The sequence below is a fragment of the Microplitis mediator genome, chromosome 10, assembly GCF_029852145.1.
Source record: "Microplitis mediator isolate UGA2020A chromosome 10, iyMicMedi2.1, whole genome shotgun sequence".
Taxonomy (NCBI): Eukaryota; Metazoa; Arthropoda; class Insecta; order Hymenoptera; family Braconidae; genus Microplitis; species Microplitis mediator.
Genome location: NC_079978.1, coordinates 3637409 through 3661021, shown reverse-complemented (window position 1 = coordinate 3661021; position 23613 = coordinate 3637409). Strand labels below are relative to the sequence as shown.

Here is a 23613-nt window from a genome sequence, read left to right as displayed (position 1 = left end):
CAATGGAGAAAAATTTATTAATATACTATGAAGATAAAATATTTAATTTTCCCCGGGTTGTAACAAGAAGTTTGTAAGAGTTTTAAAATTTATTTTATTCAAATTTTCTAGATTCAATCTTTTTTTAATGAAAATTTTTTATTGAACAATACGAGTATCGTTTGAAGGCATTGTTACGAGTTGCATTGAGCTACTAGTTCGTTCAGTATTTTATTCATACGGTATAGGCAGTGGCCTCGAATTCGCGGTGGCTGACAAAGAATCGAATTTTACGAGCAGCGTAAAAAAGTTTCGGAGCTGGATAAAAAAAGTAAAATAACGGAAAAGAGTGATTGAGAGTAGAAATAGAAGAGAAAGTGCGGAAAATAGCTGACGGGACTGAAACAGGGAAAAATAATGCGGTGATGGGAAATGGCTAATAAAAAAAACTAATAAAAATCAATAAAGTGCCTGCAGAATAGACAATAATAAAATTAAATCACATTATAGCCAAATAACTCAATTTAAATCGAGCCGAGAGACAAATAAACTTTTTAAAGTTCCCACCTCAGAAAGCATCCAATAATTTAGACGATGGTCTGCATTATAATTGTACTGGACGATAATAGAGACACTAAATTAAGACACCGTTGGCTTCTGCAACAACTTTGATCTCCACACAAAGTGTCTTATCCAGAGAATAGACACAAGTGAAATTGAGATTCAGACTATAACTCAGCTCCGATCTTCCCAGACCTGTCTAGCAGAATATCTCGCCCGGATTCCCGTGCAACGCGTAATTATAAATTAATTTAATTATTCAGCGCAGTACGTCTGCCGCCTAAAATTAACGATAATTGTCGTTGTATACATCGCCAGTAAACTTTTATTTGAAGGCGAATAAAAAATAATAATGGGTTAAGTAATTACATTAAGGAGAGAAGAGAGATAAAATAAGCATTTGAATGGCAAAGGATTCACACGGCAGCTTCCAATGCCGACGAATAGTAGCTACGCTGCGTTGTGCACCAGTAGTATACATTAAACTTTCACTCGGTTCCACGTAAATCAGATTTGTCTCGTAAACAGAGCCGCGGATGACGTGGAAAGAGACGCGAGCAGGGAGATAGTATTTCCTTTAATTGTTAGTCTGTATTCCAAACACACTCTGCTGTAGTTGTGTCACCATATATATATCAGATACATCTACATGTATGAGTATTGATGTGTAGCTCGTTGTGCAGTCGCAGTATTTTTACCAGCATTGTGTGGAATGTCATCGTAAATTTTTATTGGCTATGAAAAAAAATAAATAAGTTTTGTATTTCTGTCATCTGTTTTTTTGTCTTGTATTTATTTTCAGTCAAAGACGAATGACGTAATAACAACGACGATTATACATTCGTAACGGGGGTTAATTGGGAATCTGTGGCTTACGGAAAACGTGCACCGGATGCGGTTTCCCAACGCGCGGTTTAATTACACGGAAGCCCAAGAGCGTCCGCCGGCGACGCGCGACGCTAATGGAAATGACGCTCAGCGGTAACAAACCCCTGTGGATCCTCCGGCTTTGCTTACTTTTTTTTTACCTCTATTTCACTTTTACTCCATGTTTTTTCTTTTACTGTCATTAGCGTCATTTGACTTTTTGTCCCGACACACGGGATGCTCTTTTAATTTATAGTAATTACTTTCTGAAATTAAAGGATGACAAAATGAAAATACAGCGTTAATAATAATAATAATAATAATATAAAAAACCGAGAGGAAATTTGTCGAACAGGTGTACGACATTGATAAGATTTTATTTTTTGTCAGACCCGTTTTCTATTGGCAGAGTCATTCAATTCAGTCGTGACGTAATTTTCTTCCGCAATCTAATTTCGGAGAAGAAAAGAATCCTTTATGTTTGAGGGATCGAATGGTTCACTTGCGAAACGAACTCGTTAACCCTTTACCCACAGACCACTACAAATTCCTCAAGAAATGTCGTGGAGTTCAGATTATTCTGAATAAAAGAGTAATAATAATGATAATAAAAAAAAATAAATATCGAATAAAAAGGAGCACCCGCTTGAAGAACTCATCTCCGGAGCAGGTCTTTATTTAATTATTGAAAACCAATCTCCATCTCATTTCTTACCATTAATTAACCAAGCTCTTAACAAGCCATAATTATTAATAGACTTAAACTCATTTAACTTGATTCGCTAATCGGAAAAATGTTCAGCAGCATAATAATCACGATTATAAAATAATAAAATGTAAACTTTTGAAATGTTTATTTTATTTGATTTTGCATTACATCATTATTTGATGTTCAATTACTGTAAATTTTCTATAGCTACTAGCGCACATTCATCATCGGTTAACATAATACACAAACTACTAAATTTATTATATTTATCGACGTATTTCTTTTCGCCTGACCGTATACTGAGCGCATCCACTTATTTATGTCTCGTGCATAATTGACTATTTCTTTTTCTTGACTTATGGAAAGAAAAGGTACCCGCAGGGTTTACACAGACAATAAGTCGTGTGTATGTAAGTTCAAGGATTCTTATCATATTTTCTTTATTCCCCAACGAACTCACTACACTTGTTGTTATTCCCCCTTCTCTCTACCATTCATTATAATGTATACACATACACATAGTAAATATTTATCCAACCACACACACATCTGTATAGATATATGTACACATTCAAATGTATATAATAAATATGTGTAGTGTAAGCTAAAGTTTTTCACAACTTGTTCATTTCTCAATTTGCTCACTAACAGCGATAAGATGCCCAGCAGAGCGCGGCCTGGCTTTTACACTCGAATAACTTTCCTTCCCCCGGCCGGTTCCTATGGATCGTAGTGTAGTAGGTACACAAACTCTGGTAGATTTATCTCGAAATTAATGGACTGAAAACTCTTACACGACGAATTTGTAACTATAAGGCAAATGCGTTTGTTTTACGTGCTTCGCCTATTTCTGCCTGCCATCTTACTCTCTATTAAATTCCCGATTTATTTTTGAATTAATGCTACCGCTCATAACTAACCGACACACTTCTACTCCTACACGGTAAAAAATGCATGGCGTTCAACACCATGCTGGTATGGTCTCAAGACAGATACTAAAATAGTATGTCAAGTATTCCAAGACAGTATTGTAACAAGTCCCAGAAGTATGGCGTTATTTACTATACTGTATAGTACTCGGGTTATTGTATTGCTCACACGTATGCATAGCAAGCACGGCGAAACAGCATGGCCCTGAGACCCATATTACAATGCCGAGGGCACAATGCTACTAGTTTTTCCCGCCCTAATTTTTGGCGTGTCAATCAATTTATACTCGTATTACCGCCAAAACTACATAGATGTCGTTAGACTAGGTCTATCTGCCAGAAGCATTGTGGATACGGCAACGCAGTATGGGCCTGACGGCCATACTGACATTGCGACGTCCGCGACAACTATCGCCAATGTTACTATTCCCGCAATGGTCGAATCATCCATGCATACAATCTTACAACGTGTAAAATCTTCGATACCATACAGTATGGCGTTCACGCCCATACACGTAAAGAAATTTTCGTTAAAAATTACCGTTAAATTCACTGTAATCGTGGGACGAATGGCACGAGCTAATCATTTGTCGGTAAGTGAGATAATTTTTAACTTTTTTTCAACAAATTTTACCGTAGTCTACTGTAAATTTTATTCGGTTTTCGGTAAATTTTATGAAGTTTACCACAAAATAAATAAATTTTTTCGTAATTCTTATTTCAAAAATGGTAATAATTAAAAGCGCCGCATTATGTCCCACGATTACAGTGAATTTAACGGTAATTTTTATAGAAAATTTCTTTCCGTGTAGTGACATCCGCGAAACATTTCTTACCGTGTACTAACCCCTACTTTTTAAAAATTTTCAATGACTCAATTGTCATACGCGTATCGAAATTTTATCAATTGATAAAATTATCAATGAATTATCATGAAGATTTTACTGAAATTTATGTAACAAATTTCCTTTGACTCCCAATTGATGACAATTGTAAGTAATTTTTAATTAAGGTTTTAATTTTTTTTCAATCAATTGATTAAATTTTGATACGCTTATGAAAATTGAATGTCATTAAAAATTTTTAAAAAGCGGGGGGGGGGGGGCACTGCGAGAATGGCCTTAATATTGTGAAAATCTAATCATTCTTCAGCGAAGTATCTGTGGCAGCGGCAATTCACTAAAACTACTTGATACTTATATACTTATATATGTATCTGTGCTATACAGAGTTTTCATTGTCTCTGTCTTTTAAAGTTCTCGACTGTCTGACGTGCAAACGTGTGACTCGAAGAGACCGTAGATTAAATTCCGTCTTTTAGATAGTATATATATATATATATCGCAAGATATATACGTGCGCAAGTCTAGTTGCACTTCAGCTACACAAGTCGCTAGTCTGCACATCACTAAAAGAATAGATTAAAATAATCCAACAGTTATTCTTTCCCTTCATTTTTCACAACTGTCCTAGTACAGTAGTTCCATTTTTTCTCCCCCGCCCCTCCATTACCCCGTATTCTTACATAGTGACCCTTTGAGTGTATAAAACACTAGTGCAGAATGAAATGTAGGATTTTAGAGAAATATAAAATCCTCCGGACGCAGACTGACGCAGTTGATTGTAAGCTCGAGAACGAGCAACAAATTTAAAAATTGCTGTTTTTTTATTGGAGCTAAGCTTTTTTATGGACAGCTCGATAAAGAGAAAGAGCTTGAGCAAAACCCATCTCTACGTGATCGATTTATAAAAAAATATATTGCGAGAGCAATAAACGGACTTTACACTCGATACTTTTTTTATGGCCGGCCCCTTTGATCGGGAAATCTCTCTAACCCCCTGAGCTCATGACGTCTAATTCGAAGGCCGCTGGCGAAAAGACATAAAAGAAGTCTGAGTAAAAAAAAAATTTTAGTGTCTGATACCCTCAGCGACAATGATAATAAAAATAATAAGGGTGAGAAAAAAAAATCACAAGGTGGGATGAAGATTTCGTAGCAGTACGTGCTCTCTTTTGATTTTCTCGCCTGTCCTTTGTCAGAGACGCCGCTACTGCCAGTTTTATTTTTTTACGCCCGTTTATTTGCTACACTTTTGTTGTGTCGCCCGTTTCCCTTTGAAACAAACAGAAAAAAAAAAGAAAAAACAAAATTTTATATAAAATGCAAGAGAAACAAAACCAATATTGTGCCTCGAATTTATCCAAAAACTACGGCGACGTGTTCAATGATATTTTTTCAAAGTTTGTTTGTTCTTATTCCATTTTATTTGCCTACACTACGTGTTTCCTAAAATATTTTCACCCGACATATTTTTTAGCCTTCGCCTGAAGTAAAAAAATCTATAAAATATGCGATATAATTTTCTATCCTTATCTATCCGAGTTTTTTGTGTGCTGAGTCATAACCCTTGCCGGTTCATCTAGCAGACAAGACTTTTATCTCCACGTATAACGTTAAGCAACCGATAAGTGAAAAGACAAAGCCGCTCAAAGCTTCCAATCTTCGTCTTCTCGATTGTTATTCGCGTCTCACCTGCTCATAATAAACTTTTTATATGAAATTTCACGCAGATTTTTTATATCTCTACTAAAACAATACACCGTTTTGCGTAAACAGAAATGTAAACAGTTTTTTGTTGCTCACTTCGACTATTGTTTCATTTAAACAAAAGTAAATTACCGCTGACATTGTAATTACTCACTTGATGAATAAAAAGGTAAATCTCTTTTTGTTTTAATTTTTCACGACCACCGATAGCCGGTTGTACATCAAACCATTTCCAGCTTTATATTTACAGTTGCCAGGCAATTTGCACATACTTCGGCTCTTGGTATATAAATGCGCGTATATAATATATATAGACAGTAAAACGTTGACGCTTGAATTTACACACCCGCAAGTGAACCTCGTCCGTTTTAAAAAAAGTATTTGCGTATTTAGTACACTGTAGGTAGGCATCGAAAACGTGTTATATTGCAAGAGAAATTCAAACAAAGCGACGTTTAAATGACCAACGGGAGCTATTTGAATACCTTGTTCTACAAATAAAAATCAATCTGATTTTATTGCTGTTTATAAATAAACAAAATTTATGTAAAGCCTTACTGTACGTTTATTAATAAAAATTCTTTATTTCAATGTATAGAATACACGAGTATCTTTTTCATTTTTTTCTTTGTTTTAAATTTTGCTTTCTTTAAAATGTTTCCTTCTCTACCTGTAGAAATTAAAAATTAAAAATTTGTAATTTATTAGTTATGAATAAATAGTAATACCACACACAGATAGCAATTCCACCTTTATTTACTGTACACAGAAAAAAAGATTTTCTTGGCGCAAGAAATTTTTTGTGTTATAAATTGAAAACAAAAATTTTCTTAAGACAAGAAAAAATTTCTCGGTTCAAAAAATTTTTTCTTGCTTTAAAAAACTTTACTCTCGTTCCATGAAATTTTAAGTTTTCAATTTAGGGGAAGGGGGGGGGGGGGAAGGGGTAGGGTAGGCAAAACGGGGTACTCCCAAAATTTGAAAAATGTTATATTTTAAATGGTTTTTAAACATTCCAAAATCACTTCTGTAAATATAATTAAGCGTTAATTTGAATTTTTTTTGATAAACTTTTTCAAAAATCAAGTGTCAGTTGAAAAATATTAATGACGTTTGTTTTATGATAAAAACTATTAAAAATTTTTTTTCTTCTTTTGTATCCAATAAACATGTAAAATATCATTTTTCTTCATGTAAATTACTTAAAAAAAAAATTTAACTTAATCAAATTCGTTTAAAATCCAGAAATATTTTTTTTTTTACTTTTTTTAGGGGGTACCCCACTTTGCCCGCAGAAATGAAAAATTTTTTTTTTCAACGGTAACTGAAAATTTCTTCTATTTACTTTGAATATCATTAAAAAAAAAAGATTTAGCGTATTTGAGTCCTCGAAAACTTGGTATTTCCTTAAGTACCCCCTTTTGACCCTCCGTCCCCTATAATTCGAAAAATTTCTTGAGGCAAGTAAAAATTTTTTTGGAACAAACAAAAATTTCTTGCACTAAGAAATGCTTCTTTTCTGTGTACACAGAAAGAATTATCTACTAAATTTTACTCGTTAATTTTGAGTAAAACTGAGCCTGGATGAATAGTTACTTTTCCGTTTCTAGACAGTGTTCAATTATAGGGTAGAAAAACCCAATTTCGATTATCTTTTAAATAAAAAAGAGTCAAATTTAAAACAAAAGAAATCAGTTTTTACCCTTTTCGTATTTATTTTGATTTTGGCCCAGGGTTACTCTTAAGTCTGGAGTAAATTTTATCAAAAAATTATTTCCGTGTGCGTTTATTATTTATTTTATAGTAAATATAATAATTATTTTATTAGCTCTGATACAGAAATATAGAGACAGAGTCAAGTTATAAATTATTTTTCACTTGCTTCTTAATTTTTAAGCCGCATTAATTATGTACAGGCGCGGATTTAAAACTTGTTCAAGGAAAATTGATGAATTTTATATTTAAATCTTATTTTATAATTCAAACATTTTTACCGCCAGTAATTTATTCAAAATGTTAAAGTGAAATCCCACATTATTATTATTATTAATTTAAAATATTTATCCAATAACTTGGACGTCATAATTTTTTTTCGCTCAATATTTTTTAAATAATTTTAAGTAAAGTAAAAACTAATTAAATTAAATTTAAAATCCATTAGAATAATAAATTTCCGGTCGTCGGATCTATTCACTCAGCTAATTGTTAATAAATAATAAATAACCATTTAACATTATACAAAATTTATATTGATGAAATTACAAATTGATATTGCGCATTTACAAGCATTAATTAACAATAAATTAACGTATCTCATGTACATGAATAAAGTGAGCTCGTGATATTATGATAACAATGGACCAAAGGCATTTCTTTACATGAGTATCTCAATTAAATAGCGTAATGAAAATCCAGTAATAACCATTGGCATAGTAGTTGGTATAGTACACAGTCGAGGAAACAAGAGTCTGTCAAATTGCTCGACAATGTCCAGTGTTCACAGTACGACACACATTTCCAGCATCACATCAGAGTAGAGAATGTTCATATACAGGGGTATTGAATTGTACAGAGAAGAGAACAGAGAGTGGTCTGATGCATACTCGCACGGGGAATAAACGGAAATGCATTGGGTGTTTCAACCCCTACGAATATAATGGGTTCCAGTTTGCAGAACGATAAGCGCGAGCATTGCTGTTGTACTACTCTGTATATCGGTTGTTTCCTACAGTACTCTACTCTAACTCTGTACTCGACATATCCAGAGTCCGATCCCTTCACATCACTAAACTCCTGACCAATAGACTCCATCTATTATAACATTTCTCTAGTCTTTCTCTTTCATTCCATGGGTAAATGCATTTGGAGACCCGTACAACAGATCACACACATGTCGGTCTTTCCTGGTGCTCGTGCTCTATAGATATAGATATATAGATCAAAATATATACTTATACATTAGTCGTTGGCGCCGCGGATACCAAGTGAATGCCAATTCGAAACCGGAAACTACAGACGAAACTTTATTGAAGATTCCCAAATTGCCAACTAAAGAAACTTGACGTGCAGTGCAGAAGCATTAAATGTATGAAAGACCCGGATGTATTATTCTTTTATTAGTTACTTCCTATCGGTTTTTATCACCGCGGATCTAGATCGAGAAACGCCAGGGAATTATTTAAAAGTGTTTATATATAGTTTAGAACCGTAGAATATTTACGGTGGAGTTTCTGAGTGCATCTATGGATCTATGTCTATATCTTTGTATATATTCTATTTTTACTAATATACAGTGTGTAAGGTATCGATTATGGCAAATCGATTCGGCTGGTGCAATTGCTTAGCCCTCAATAAATCTAGTTTTCTGTCTCGTAGACTCTTCTTATTTCTACCAATTTTACGATATATAGGTTCTGTTTCCACGGGAAAATTTTTAGACTCCATTTGGGCCAATTGACTCCCACTCTCACACGTCACTTGTAAATAATACGAAATTCATGTTCTCTATTTCGGTTTCTGTGTCAGATTAAATAAATTCTTTTTATTCCATTCATTTTTTCTGTCGACCGGAAGTTATATTTATCTGCAAAATATTGCAATTCATGTAAATTATTTTATTGATTATGTTACGAAAATTTATGTACGTTAAAGAGAACGGGGCAAAATGGGCCACCCAAAAATTGGTGATCCTGAAGTTAGCAGACAATTAAGAATTTTTGAATTTTTTTTTTTCATCAATTTAATTAAAAAAAAAAAATCTAAAAAAATGCCCATGTAGAAAATTAAAAAAACTATAGGTGCAATTTTTTGAAATATTTTTTTTTTTTACAATTTATCGTTTTGAAAACAATTCAAAAATTATTAGACGTCAGCTGACTTCAGTATCATAAAAATTGTTACGAATTTTTTTTTTTCGGAAAATTAAAAAATCTGAAGTTTTATTTTTGCAAAATTTTTTATAAAATGAAATTTTTTGCGGTTTTTAAAATTTGTCTCATTTTTTCTGAAAATTCCTCATTTTTCCGGCCATATTTTAATTTTATTGTAATTTAATAACTTGAAATAATTTCGCAAGTACAATAACAAAAAAAAAAATTACTGTCATTATTCTTGATTTGTCTGTAGAACAAATAGGTTTCATAAAATAACTTTGAGTTCTTAGAATTAAATAAACTTTTACTACAACCATTACTTTCAAGTTTAAACTGTACTTTATAAAACCATTTACTTTAAATCCCTTTGAATTAAATGGTTACATTGAAATCCATTGGAAGGGAAGCCAACGAACCAATCACACGACTCGAGTATAAAGAGGTTGTGAACCCTAGTTTAAAAATTAGTTTCCAATCAACCCGCCGCCAGTGGACTTGATGTAAAATATTAAATTTTTCAATAAACTAATTGTAAAACTCCCGGATTGTTTCAAATTAATTCAATTTTCGATAAAACAAAAAATAGAGTATCCAAATTGGTTATTTCCATTATTAAATTAAGCGGATCAATTATTCGAATTTCGATACTCTTCAGTTATCAGAGGCGGGTATAAAAATAATGCTACGGAAACATCGGGTTTTTTTTATTTATTCGATGCAGTAAATACGTGGGTATAAAAAAAGTGATGGAATTTATTTAAACTGGCAGCTCACGTAATATTTGCGTCGATGACGAGAATGCTTAAAACCGCTTTCCGGTTTATTAGCCGAAGCCTCGTCCGCCGCGATGATGCTGCTGCCACTGGAAAATGCCTCGAGCGAATCTGTGTGCTGTGGTTTCGAAACATGATGTGTAGTGAATAATGCGTCGATGGGATTTACAAAAATAACGTACTCCGGTACTCGACCGAAGTGGAATATAAAGGGATAGAGACAAAGATAGAGATCTGTCGGACCGCCGGCCAATGGGATATCGGAAAACTGGACCGTCGATCCATTGCGTTACACATTTGGCTCGATATAAGTCCCCTGGTTTCATATATTTTGTATACCATAACTTGTGTCCTTTCTATATTCCACTTCTACAGTACTATATGCCCGCGACGTGTTTACCTCTGGCTATATTGGAAATATATATACATATATACCGATCACGTACAGTGTAAACGTACTTTTCCAGCCCGGTCATTTCGCGCGAACGAAAAGAAAAAATATAGAACAATGCAAACGCTGCAAAAAAAAAACTCCCTTACTGTCTCTTTACACTTTTTTTTAATACTTTTTTTTGCTTACGGCGTTTATTCTACCGAGTGTAAATTTTATTTCACGTGTCGTATAAACGTGTGCGTGTGTGTGTTTTATATTTTGTATATGTAATATTTTTCACAGGTTTATTTTTTTTCCTTTTGGGCGCGATGGTGAGAGTCGTAATTTAGCCGGAAAAATTTTACTCCAGGGAAAAAATAATAAAGTTTTAAAAAAAACTTTAACAGAAAGAAATGTTTAAACAAAGCGAAAAAGTATAATGAAAGTATTAATAAAATTTAGAGTATAACTTACGAGCGAGTGACTGGCATCGATTCAAGACCCCTTGTTTAATTCTCGCGGTTTTTCTTCCTCCATGTCCTAGTATCTTTATTGCGGGTGAAATTACGGCGGTCAATTAAAAGTCTCGGCAAGTGTATGTATATACATGAGGGTAACAAGAATATTCATCGGGTGCATCTGTTGCCAGCATGCGCAATGTTGAATTAAAAAAGAAAACTAACATCTCTTATGTATTATTTTTAAAAAATAAAGGATCTAAAAATAAAAGGGCAAATAAAAAAATTATAAAGTACAAGCATGTAAAAAGTTCAAAGTTAAATTTACCGGTAGGATGAGTAAGGTGTGGTATTAAAAAAAATTAGCATAGAATAATAAGGGTAAAAAGAGTCGAAAATAAAAATTATGTATATCTGATTGCCCGTAGTTTTTGTTGAATGCGCAGGTGCTTTTTTTAACAATTTTATTTTTTAATCAGTTGCAGATGAGAACAAAAATAAGCAGAGAGAAGAATTGTTGGGAGTTGTAAGGGTGAGTTTATTTTATTAAATCTATTCAACAGTTAATGAAAATACCCGAGTTGAAATAAAAATAAATGTGGTAATAATTTTAGACTGCGTCGTCCTCGACAACGGAAAGAAATTTAGGAGTTGGGAGAGAATCTGGTGCAGATTACGGGGAGGAAGATGAGGATACGGAGGATGTGGAGGCGGAGGGACCGGGAAAAAAAGTGAGCAGAGAAAAAGATCACGTGGACGAATACGAGGAGGAATTACGGAGCATAGCTGAGTCACATGAAGCCATGTCCAGAGACGAGCGGAGCAATTCCTCTGACAGTCTAAGTAATTCCGAGACGAGTGTGTCGTCTCCCAGCGAGACACTAGGCACCAGAAACTTTGACTCGTATGAGAAAAACATTGAAGAGAGTTCTGATGAGAGCATGACCTCCAACGAGGCAATCAGCGGCGAAGTTTCTGGACCCATCACCCAGGTGAATATACATTTTAATTTATTCACAAAGTTACTCTTCAGTTATTAACTTTTTATTTACTATTCACGTGAAATTTAATAATCATTTTTTTTTATTTTTGTTTCATCTTTGTGTCGGCTGATACAGGAGCTTTTGAAGTTCAAACGCCAGACGAGTGGAAAAATTAAACGCGTACCGACCGTAAAAAAGGAATTGAGTTCACAGATACGGCTCCAAAGGAACGACACTAATGAGGATGCGGTCAAAGGGTCTGTGAGTCAACTTTTGGGTAAAAAAGTTACGGGGAGTCGTGAAAAGATTGACAACGATTTGGTATGTAACTTTCAGCGTAACTTTGGGCGATTCTCGGATCTTGTAAATTGATAGGGAACTTTAACTTATGAGAATTTAATAGTAAAATTACTTGAGATGTTCTGAATAATTTAGACAGTTTCATTTTGTTGAAATACCTAAAGAATTTAATATTTCCGATAAATCGATAGGTCGATGCATTCTTCAATGAATGATCATACTTTACGATAGTTACTGTATTGCTAAAAATATATTTTTATTTATCAAAAAAGCTGGTGTGCATTTTCAGCGGGAATCGCCCAGCAGGTGACGGGAGTGGTAATAATAGTTGGAAGTGCTTTCAGTTGGATGACGATGGGATTAATGCCGGGGAATCGTACCTCGAGAGGAGGTCTCTGGATGGCGAAAGGGAGGCCGTAGACGAGGAGGAATATATGGATTTAGATGCGCCGACGGAAATCCTTGGAAAACTCGACAAGAGACAGCAATCCGATCTCAAGGGTCTCGAGACTTATCTTGAACCGGCTACGCACACCTCCGAGTTAGAGAAGCTGAGAAAACTTGAGGAACTTCGAGTAAGGATTTGCCACTACACTCGAACTTAAGAGATTCCGAGCTAGCGAGAGTCAAGGGTTGAGTGTATTTCATTTTTAAACACACGTCCCGATAAGACGCCGCAGTGAAACTGAAAAACTTTTATACTAAGAATGTCTACTATCTAGTTCCGACAAATCTATAAATGTACCTACAGAGGACCGAAATTTAAACCGAGACCTTGTTACGTTTTCTACTGACTACAAATTTTTGCTCTCAATTTTAGCGGCATACTCACTCCCAAGGTATCTGCGTCGCTGAATCTCAGTGTGTGAAAGGGAGATCCAATTTTGTCTGGAGGCAGATCCCTAAGGGACTGGATAAAAGAGGAAAGCAACGCGAAAACGGAAATGATGGAAAAAGAGACTGTGGAAACAGGACCGAGGGAGGGGTGGAAGGGAGAGAGGAACAATGCCCTCGGTCATATGACAAAGTGCTACATTTCTTGTTCGTACAATTCTCGAGTCAATTTCCTGGCGAAATGCCGGTTGCATATCTATTTCTCTTTTTTATCTCTTTTCTTTCCCTCTCTCTCTCTCTCCCTTCTTCGCCTCGTCCTGGCACTCACCCTCTGCTCGCGCTCCTGCTCAACCTTGTGTACGTACCCATGCGGCGGTTTCAATCACACCGGGCAGCATTCAAGCGCAATTTAAACGTGCGGGATTAAGTCACTCTCTTGGTAGAATCCCCGCGGGAAATCAGGGGAAAGAGTCTTGGGTTATCAATCCCTCATGTGTCGAAGGAGTGTCACTAGGGATAAATTCTGAAGGAAATCTCATCTATCAATTCCGTCGATTCTTACCCCAAATAGATCAATGATTAATTTTCATTTAAACTCTAGCTATTAAAACTTTTAAAAGCCTTTTCTTCATATATATGATCCACCACAACAATAATAATAATAATAAATAGACTCTTGACCTCTTGCTGAATTATAAATTATTATGAGTTTAAAAATATAGTCTGTCTCTCTATATAGCTTATACGTGTATCCGTTTTTTTATTATTTCTATTTTCCAAACTGTTGATTTTAACCCTCTTAACTTGAGTGTACTTTCTTGCTTTGTTGACCAGGCGGAGGAGTATATTCTGGCTGAAAACTTAATGGAGTTATTGGTGAAACTCGCCGAGAATCCTAAGCGATGGGAGCGGACTCACAAATTGCTGAGTAAGTATACAACCTGCATACATACAACCGATATTCCTGTTATATTTATAGCCTATCAAACAACAGCATAATTGAATTTTATCATCATGTTGTGTTTATATTTAATGAATTTATTAGATCATAATAATATCAGTAATAAAAGACACAAGAGAAAGTGAAGGACAATTGAAATGCTGAACGCGCCATTCGAACCGGAGGAAACCCGACGGATTATTAGTCCAACAATTGTGCCGCCAATTTCGCCGCAGCATGCTTTCTATATAGAACCGAATCCACGGGGAGCACGGGGCTATTTCGCCTCTTAATTATCTTTCGTAGAGCGGCAACCCGTCGTCATTACACATTATAACATCCTATAAGAGTGCTGCCCTACTTTTCCAACGACTCTTTTATTTTCTATCCCCTTGAATTCAAATTACCTTGAATATATTATAATAAAAAAGCATTTTAGCCTTTATTTCATTTATTATTCCTTTTTTTTTTTTTTTATTTTCTTAATAATGTATGCAATTTTCTCCTCAGGAGACATGGAGAACGACCTGGAGCTATGGAGGGCCTCGGATTCGAGTAAACGCGGCTACGACTTTCGTCAAGCACTCAGCCTATCGACTGACTCCCCGCTGATAGAAAAGCTCAAGCCAGAAACGGAAAAGCCAAAGAAAAAAAAGAAGAAAAAGAAGAAGCCACGATATCATCAACTGTCTACAGAGATGCCATCAACTTCTACTATTACAACTACTACTACCCCATCTACGACAACGACTACAACTAAAAAACCGACACCAGCACCGGCGCCCACTCCAACATCGACAGAGGCAACACGATGGCGTATCTTTCCGGATTTATTTGGATCCCCGATTCGTAGCTCACAGCCGGGCCTGCACAAAGAGCCTTCTAATTTGGCCAAGATCCATTACGCTGTATCGGGAAAGTACCAGAAGCCTTCATTGTCCTCTAATAATCGGGACGATAACACTGCTGGTGGATATCTCAACGATGCAGTACCAGGGATATTGGATTCCAGTCATGGCATGAGTGTGAGTGCCAGTGGCAAGTATCCGCTGTCAAGGAAATTCCACTTTGGTAAGATAAACACTCATGAGAAGGACTCACCGCTGAATCAACATGACTCGGAGCCGTCGATTTACGAGGCTGATAGTGAAGCGGCGGTGGGTTCGAGCAGCCCGCGGCTCCTTGATTACCAGATGGGGGGACGAGGGGTATACCATCATGAGCAGCCGTCAAGAGCCCGTGCTAACGACAGGTTCGATCGATACAGACCGCCGTATGTTGTCGGCGAACGTGTGAGGAATCAAGCATTGGAGGATTATCAAGACACGCTGGGCTATCCGAGTAACGAATTTTCACGTCATCAGGGCCCCTACGGCAAGTCCTGGAAGTACTCAAAGTACAATTTGAGCCCGCCTGTCGACCCTTACTACGAAGATGAGAGGAGTAACTGGGCCACAAGGTATCGCGCTTGGCAAACTTTCTGGAGACCGATATTTGAAATTGAAGATGAGGATGAGGCTAAAAGAAGGATGCTCTTTGGAAAGTTTCCTTCTTCTTCGTCTTCCTCTTCCGCATCTTGGTCTCCCGATAAGAGTATGCAAATTCCGCCGTGGCGTTCAATAGATGACTCGCCAAGATCAAAAGGGTACAATCGTGAACTAGCAGTCGGAGATAAAAACAAAAATCATTCAGAGTTTAATGAAGCATTCAAGTCTTCTAAGCAAACCGCGGATGAGAATGTCGCCTTACCAAAGATAACCATGAAAACTTGGAATAGTTTGACGTCCGATCCGGCAACTTGGCCATTTAAACTCTCCGACGCCAAACCCTGGCCGAAAGATAAAAACGGAAAGTCATATAATCCGAATGCGGATCTCGTGAGAAAACTCGGTCTAGACAAGCAAGAGAGATTGCTAGATAAAGACGACGATAAAAAGTCTACAGGCGATCAAATTAAAAATACAAGTAATAATATTAAAGATAACAGTCCGAGTAATTCGAATCCATGGACCAGCGACAGGAAAATGTGGCCAATGAAAATGTCGCCGAAGATCCAGTCCGTGGGGGCCTGGGTCATGCCAGCTGACGAGGCCACTTGGACGTCTTACAATCAACAGCAGCAGCAGCAGCAGTCGCTCCAGCATCCCGGAACATCTAGATGGTCAGAGAGACCCAACGAAGCCAATTGGCAGAGTAAATTAACAAACTGGAACGTTGAATTTGCCAAGCAGCCGAGTCACTCGGGTCCTGATACTGCTGGTGCTGCCAGTGCTACATGGCCACCAAAGTGGAAGCAATTTTCCTACCACAAGGTTAATTCTGCACCAATTAGTAAGTCTGGTTCCACACCCGAGGAAGCCGGGTCGCGAACCAGGAACGCATTTATTGCCGTCTCGGCAGTGTCGCCGTCAAAATATCCAGGCAACGAGTGGAGGAAAAACGATATCGAGGAAAATTTCGTGGATAATCCGCTGAGGACAGGTGTTATTGATCGCGATGACCCGACCAGCCAATTACTTCACAGCCACTGGCAACATCAGCAGACACAAGTGGGCAGACCCGAGAGGAGAAATCAAACAGACCCTCTGGAATATCAACTCGAGGAACTTCGACAAAATAATATAGAGGTGAGTAATTTGATAAACTGAAGCTAATAAAACAACTAACACCGAGATAAGTAGAGTGACTAGTGTCCTCTCTTACGGTCTCTCTTACAAAGCAGAAAAGGGAACGAAATTACGATGAGAAGCCCCCAGAGAATGGAGCTTTGCTTCCGGCGAAGAGACACTCGGGGCAAATTTAACGAAAACTCCTGGGTAACTCTAGAGTCGAAGAAAGCGAACCGGCTTCTTGCCAAAGTGGACGGGCAAGTTAACGACGAATAGCTCCGGTTTAGTTTCTTCTTTCTGCTCTACTCTATTTTATATTTATCTCAGTCACTCAGTCACTCACTCACTCACTCACTTTAGGTATTTTTTTATTCTCCGGAAGAACAAACGCCCTGGTGAGACTCGCCGAGTTACAATATACGAAACTCGTCTTTGCTTATTGTAAATAAAACTTTTATACACCAAACTCGTCTCAGTATATAAGTTAAGTAAAGAGTTGAGTTGCGAGTTATACAAAAGTAAAAAAAAAAACTTACGGCAATAACTTTTTTTGCGCTTTAATTTGAGATTGCGAAACAGCTAGATCGTTAATTAAATATACCGGCGTATATATTATCTCGAAAAGAATAAGATAAGAGTTTTAGTTTCAGTTTTACTTTTCAGGAAAGTGTACAAACGATACTTTGATGCCTTGTTCAATAGCAAAAGATATCCGGTGCAGATTTAACTCTCGCGCAAAGTTTTAGTAGAAATAAAAAAAGTAAAATATCGTTAAAAAAAACAGAAGCAAAAAATCGGATTGTAATTTTACCAACGAACGACCGGTGCTTGTCCAAATAACGAAAAACTTTGTGAGTTTGAAACTCCGAACGCAATTAGGTACGAGCCGCAATTTTACCGAGCAACGGGTGGTCGATCATGTTCTTTTATTATTATTTTTTTAATGTTCTATTTTGGTGCTTCGAGTCCGGAGTGCACCGGCGTAATTGCCAAAAAAAGTACGAAAAATACGAGCAAGTATTAGCAGTACGTGAGCATGTGAAGAATCAGGAAAAGTTTCGAGGCTTCGGTTACCCGAGAGCGTGAAAATATCTACTTCCAGGCAACTCGTGCTCGATAACTCCCGCGGGAAAAGCGCCGGCAATGATACCAAAGAATGCTCTCAGCAAAAAAAGTAAATAAAAAAAATTTATTAAAGAAACTTGTCGAGTTCCGATTGCAAAAGTTGTAGCCCGAGAACAACCGTCACCCTCGTCCTCGCTCTCGCCCTTGTCCTCGTCTTCGTTCGAGACCCGATGCTTCAATGGATCGCGAGCCTTTCTTCCACTTTTCACTTGGTCTTTACCTGCGGAATTTTACTTCCCTTTTTCCGATAACCCTAGAAAACTGTATAAAAGTTTGCGATCGGTTTCGCCAGCTCTGTTGACCCGGTGATTTAATAGAAAAATTTTTAACCAACTTTTCCTCTAAAACTTTTTATTCAACTCCATTTATTTTGTTCCTCAGAAACGCAGCGCACCAACGCAGGCCACTTTGTCCACTACTCAGAACACCTCGCCAAGACCGAGCGCCGTCGAAAAACCAACAAAAGTCACTCAGAAGCTCGAAAAGTTCCCATCAAAGCCAATAAAAGAGTAGAGAGAAAAGAATATTAATTACATTAAATACAATTGTTAAATAATTTAAATTAAATGTAAATGACGATGACCAATATCTATATCAAGTCCCCCGTCTCCTGACCCATCATCACCGCGAGTATCTCCCCGACAGGGAACTCAAACTTGCAATCTCTGAAAGGATCTCAAGTCGTCGAAAACATTCCTCGAGTAACTTTTAATTTATCCGTTGTATTAATTCCGAAGACTATTCGGGATTTTACGGCATTACCATTCAGATTTCCCACTACGGGATTTTTTTTTGTATCATAGAATCTGATTATATAATTAATTAATTAATTAATACGTTCTGTAAATAAATTATTATATTAAACGGGACGAATTTAGTCGCGATATAATAAATATATATATATAAATTATAATTAAAAAAATATAAGAAACATATTATACAGAGTGTACACCCCATCAACAAACGTATTGTTTACGCACTCGATATAAAACGTAACAAATCATTATTTATAAGTATTAAGTTTTAAATTAAGCAAAGCTGTTTATGTCCTTCCCCTTCACTTATAAAAATAAATAATTGTATACGTCCAAATATTTATTTATTCTTCTTCTTATTTTAAATATTTACCGCACGTGGCATTTGTTGAGCGGCAACGAGTCGATCAATCGAAACTTTATTTTTTTTTTATCGAAAACAAATAAAAGTCAAGGATTCAAGAGACAAGTGAGCAGCCCGTGACAGTTGGATAAAAAAAAACGAGGCTTGTTTACGAGATGAGGAAAGACGCGATGAGATGTGGGACCAGCTGCCGGAGCTGATACTGACGTTAATTTTTGATCACTTGGAGTGCCGGGACCGGTTCAATGTCGACCGGACCTGTCAGTCATGGAGTCGAGCGCTGGCTGCCCCAGTTCTCTGGCGATCAATCACCATTACCATAGACAGAGACTTACGGGGCGACTTATCTCCTACCAAACAGCTCGTGGTTAGTGCCGCCCAGTTAATTTCTCATTAGTTGATGCTAATTTTGTCAGACGAGAGTTCTGTGAGTTTTTTCATCGTAACTATCTTGGTTGTTACTGTTATTGTAGGCCAAGTATGGACAGTATATCAGAAAGTTAGAGTTTGCTTGGTCCCGGCCGTACATTTTGCCGCGCGAAACTCGAGCCACTTGGAATATTCGGGCCAAGGAGGGTATTGAATTTATAGGGGTTATCAAGGACAAAACAGTCCAACTGAACCAGCTTGTACTTACAAACTGGTTCTTTGGTACTAACTGGAACCATCGCAGCAAACTTTTGTATGCAGTCGGACACTTTCTCAGGTAAGTAAGACAATTTACGTCTGCGCTACGTATTTACAACGCGAGGTACACGATAAAAATAAACACTGAAAGTTGAGTAACAGTAAGAATAAGAGTAAGAGTAAAAGTTCCTGGAGTATTTATCGCGGTGGAAAATAAATTATCTACAGGTGTCAGCAGAAGCTGAACTTTCTGAGTCTGCTGAACGCAAACTTGGGTGTCAGCGATGTCTTGAGACTATTCCGGGCTGTCTCTTGGTCCTGCGGCGGGACTCTGGAGCAGTTGGACATCAGAGGAGCCTTCAAAGATTGGCAGGCGCCGCACAGCAACTCCAGGTCATTATCAGTAGTTTATTTACCAGGCAACTTAATTGAGGATTTGAATAAATTCAATCAGTGAGATAAGAAACTAATTATAATTATAATTAAAATTACAGATACCTTGAGTACCTTGGAAGACTGCACACACTGACGACATTTAAATTGGACTACCCGGCGCTGTCTGATCTGGCTCTCAATTCACTTGCCACTGCGGCACCTAAAGTACTTAGAGACTTGCATATCTCCGTTCGTGATTCGGATTCACGTCAGCATACTATTCAAGACGACGCTTGGCTCAATCTTGTAACTGTTTGTCCTCAACTAACAGTTTCTTACACAATCGGTAGGTAAATACTTGATAGAGTAATTCCATTTAAATTCTTGTTGTTATTTAATTAACAAAAAAATTAATTCACACGAAATTAATCTCATTTTTTTAATGGCAAGAGTTTTAATGGACATGGAAGAAGGGGCAAAATGGATCCTCTGAAAAATTTTATTTAATTTTTTTTATCTTATTTTAGTCGCTAGAAAAATTTGATACCGATAAGAACCAGGTATTAAAAAAAAATTTAATGTGGGGTAAAATGAGCTTTCAAAAAAATTTAAAAAAACAAAATGGACCCTCTAAAATTTTATCTAATTTTAGTCGCTAACAAAATTTAATACTGATAAGAACCAGGCATTAAAAAAAATTTCAATGGGGGGTAAAATGATGATACTGAAGTTAGCAGACGTCTTATAATTTTTGAATCTTTTTTTAGACGATAAAACATAAAAAAAAAAAATATTTGAAAAAATTGCACCTGTAGTTTTTTAAATTTTCTACATGTGCATATTTTTATTTTATTTTTTCGCAATTGATTTGTTGAAATACGAAAATTCAAAAATTTTAAAATGTCTGCCAACTTCAGGATCATGTAAAATGAGCTTTCAAAAAAATTTAAAAAAACAATAATTTAACCAAATTTTGATAAACTTGAACAAAAACTTTTTCAAATTAAAATAAAAATTTTTAGTAGCCCATATTGCCCCACGTGTTCATATTACCCCTAGTGTAGTTTTCAAAAAAAATTTTAGGATGAATTTGAATCTTTGTAATTTTACGGGTACCATTTTTCCCCATTCCCTCAAAAAATAATAAATTAATTAAATAAATTTTTAATTAAAGTAATAAATTAATAATTTTAGTAAACATTTCACATTATGAAGACATAGCTTATCTATTATTACCCAGCATACCCCTGGCACGTTTTCACATGTACGGAGGTCATGTCTGGGATCAAAGTCGATCCAGAAACTTTCGGAGCACGGTCGGACTTCTCATAACTTATTACACCAAGACCCTAAGTAAGGAGTAAAATAATAACTTTATCTAAGAGCACGGAGTATTAAACATTATAATTTATTTAAATAATTAAATTATATACGATAATTATAAAGTTAACTAGAGTTTGGTATAAACTGTTAAGTATAAACTTGTTTGATAGCTGAAGTAACTCTGCAACTGAGAAACAACCGTGAGGCTCTCGATGATCTGCTCGTATCGATGCTGGAACGCTGCAAGCGGCTGATGAAACTTCAATACGACGGGATCATCCGGGACGTCGATACCCTCAGGGAGATTTTCGGCTTGCAAGTAGACAACAAAACTTACTTCCAAACTATCCACGTCAAGCCACGCAACCTCAGCCTAAAGAATCGCGTTATTTTGGACGACATCAATTATCGCTACAGCCACAAATTGATGGACAGAGGCGTCGACTTCCGCATTGACGACCCGGCTTTTAATTTTTACTGATTTAATTACTTTGTAAATTACTTTTCAAAATTAATGACATGATATTTTTTTTTAATAAAAATATAGAAATTTATTTTTAGATACATTTTATATGACGTTTTTTATTTAAAGGAGAACTAGGAATAGACCAAGTTTTTTTTTTATTTTTTTTTATGTACAAGTATAAAATATTGGTTAAATCTCCGCTGCATTGATCGCACAAGTACTGAGAATATCAAATTCCTTGAGTTCGTTCAATAAATGTAAGTGACATTCTGAGTCCTTATGAATGTCATTCATCTAAAATTATGTTTCATATATTTTTATATATATACATTGCGGGTGTGCGGATAGTAATCGTAAATAATTAAAAATTTCGAATAATCCGGAACTTGGATCTTATAATTAAATTTTTGATTGTCAAATTTCGATATTTGCTTCAAATTTCTCATTAAATTTTTCCCTTAATCTAGTAAACTAGTGTCTAATTTTATTTATCAGACAAAAATATCAAATTAGTTAGAAAAATTTCGAGCTGATTCTATCACACAGAAACCGACAGCACAAATCCAATATCCCGCAATATCTAATTACAATTTGAAAATAATAATCAAGTTGAGCAACTAAATAATGTCTACAATTACCATAATATATTGACGAATTCCGTGTGATATATAATCGATTTCTGTCTGATAGCAACTGCTCCAGAAATTTTCCTTTTTTAAAATTTGAATTTCGAGCCAATTTTTAATCTGATTCTCCCGAATAATTTTTAAATAAAAAAATCTTTCCCACACCCTGATATATTTATATAAATGATTTCTTAAATATCTTGTTATGAACTAAAAAAAATTAATTCCTTCAGTTTGAATTCGTCTCATTAAAATCGTCATCAATATTTCCTTTGAATCCTCTCTAAGCTGAACCTTTGTCTAAATCATTATTATGGAAGTTGAATACCTGTCAAGCTGTCAAACAAAGTTAATCAATTAATTACATAACGATAGCCAAGCGAGGTCATTACTTTCCGCAAGTTATTAGTCAGTAAATTGTCAAAGACTCGCGATAGAGACAGAGTAAAACTTTATCAGTGTGTGGAAAAGAGAGACGACGTGTGATCACAGAGGACTTGTTTTCAGGCAACCATGAAGCTGTGGAGGAAAACGAATAAATTCACCCTCGCGTGGGTGGAGAACCTGAAAGTATTCCGGGTGTATCTATTGTGCGGGGTGATTCTTATTGCGATGTCATTGCACGTAGTTGACACGCCCATTAAATTACATTCCATATGGAAGTATTCTCACAGCTCCCAGCTCAGAACGAGTCTTCTTAACGCGGAGTAACATCGGTACAGAGTATGAATTGCCGGATTCGCTGGATAAGTACTTACTGCATCTCGCGATACGTTGGTTGAATGCCCGCTGCACATATAACAGCGAGAGGAGTTTTAAATGGGAATCGTCGAAAAAATTTCCGAGCTTTATCTTCTCCTACATCTGAAAGCAATGAGAATTTTTATTTTTCAAATGGGATAAAAAAAAAAATATTACATGAATATAAAGTGTCTTTTTGTGGCAGTCTTACTTCTTTTTCCGAATGGATCCTATTGCCGAGTCAATTTTATATTCATCTTGGGTTATTACCTTCCAGAGATCAATCCTCCGTCGTCGTCGTCATCGTAACATTCAGCTGAGTCGAGGAGTTCATGGCGAAAATAAAATTGTACCTTAATTTCCATTATTTTTGAATACTTTTTTTTTTTGACTTTTTCAATTTTAAAAAATTTTTTTTTTATTTTATTAAAAAATATCGTCAACATTAAAATACTTTTTTTACATAACATTAAAT

The 23613-nt window shown here is 36.1% G+C and overlaps 2 protein-coding genes across 2 annotated transcripts in view; both read left to right on the top strand.

Annotated features, from left to right (window-relative positions):
- Positions 1-18938, top strand: part of LOC130675604 (uncharacterized) — a 33284-nt gene extending 14346 nt beyond the window's left edge. The window contains exons 2-8 of the mRNA XM_057481383.1: positions 11550-11602; positions 11685-12062; positions 12189-12374; positions 12698-12928; positions 14022-14115; positions 14638-16754; positions 18243-18938. Coding sequence (XP_057337366.1) covers positions 11550-11602; positions 11685-12062; positions 12189-12374; positions 12698-12928; positions 14022-14115; positions 14638-16754; positions 18243-18374 — 3191 coding nt within the window. The 3' untranslated portion in view covers positions 18375-18938. The remainder of the gene's footprint in view (positions 1-11549; positions 11603-11684; positions 12063-12188; positions 12375-12697; positions 12929-14021; positions 14116-14637; positions 16755-18242) is intronic.
- Positions 18939-19019: 81 nt separating this feature from the next.
- LOC130675607 (F-box only protein 39-like) lies at positions 19020-21862 on the top strand. Its single transcript, XM_057481387.1, has 6 exons — positions 19020-19347; positions 19454-19686; positions 19836-20000; positions 20102-20328; positions 21177-21335; positions 21476-21862. Exons 1-6 carry the CDS (start codon positions 19156-19158, stop codon positions 21784-21786), a joined length of 1287 nt encoding a protein of 428 aa, XP_057337370.1. The 5' UTR covers positions 19020-19155; the 3' UTR covers positions 21787-21862.
- Positions 21863-23613: the final 1751 nt, after the last annotated feature.

Excerpts from the sequence above, each read along its gene's own strand:
- LOC130675607 (XM_057481387.1), top strand. The coding sequence starts at position 19,156 with ATGTGGGACCAGCTGCCGGAGCTGATACTGACGTTAATTTTTGATCAC. Across the intron at positions 19,687-19,835 it reads GCAGTCGGACACTTTCTCAG|GTGTCAGCAGAAGCTGAACT; the intron begins GTAAGTAAGACA and ends AATTATCTACAG. Across the intron at positions 20,329-21,176 it reads AACAGTTTCTTACACAATCG|TAAACATTTCACATTATGAA; the intron begins GTAGGTAAATAC and ends TAATAATTTTAG.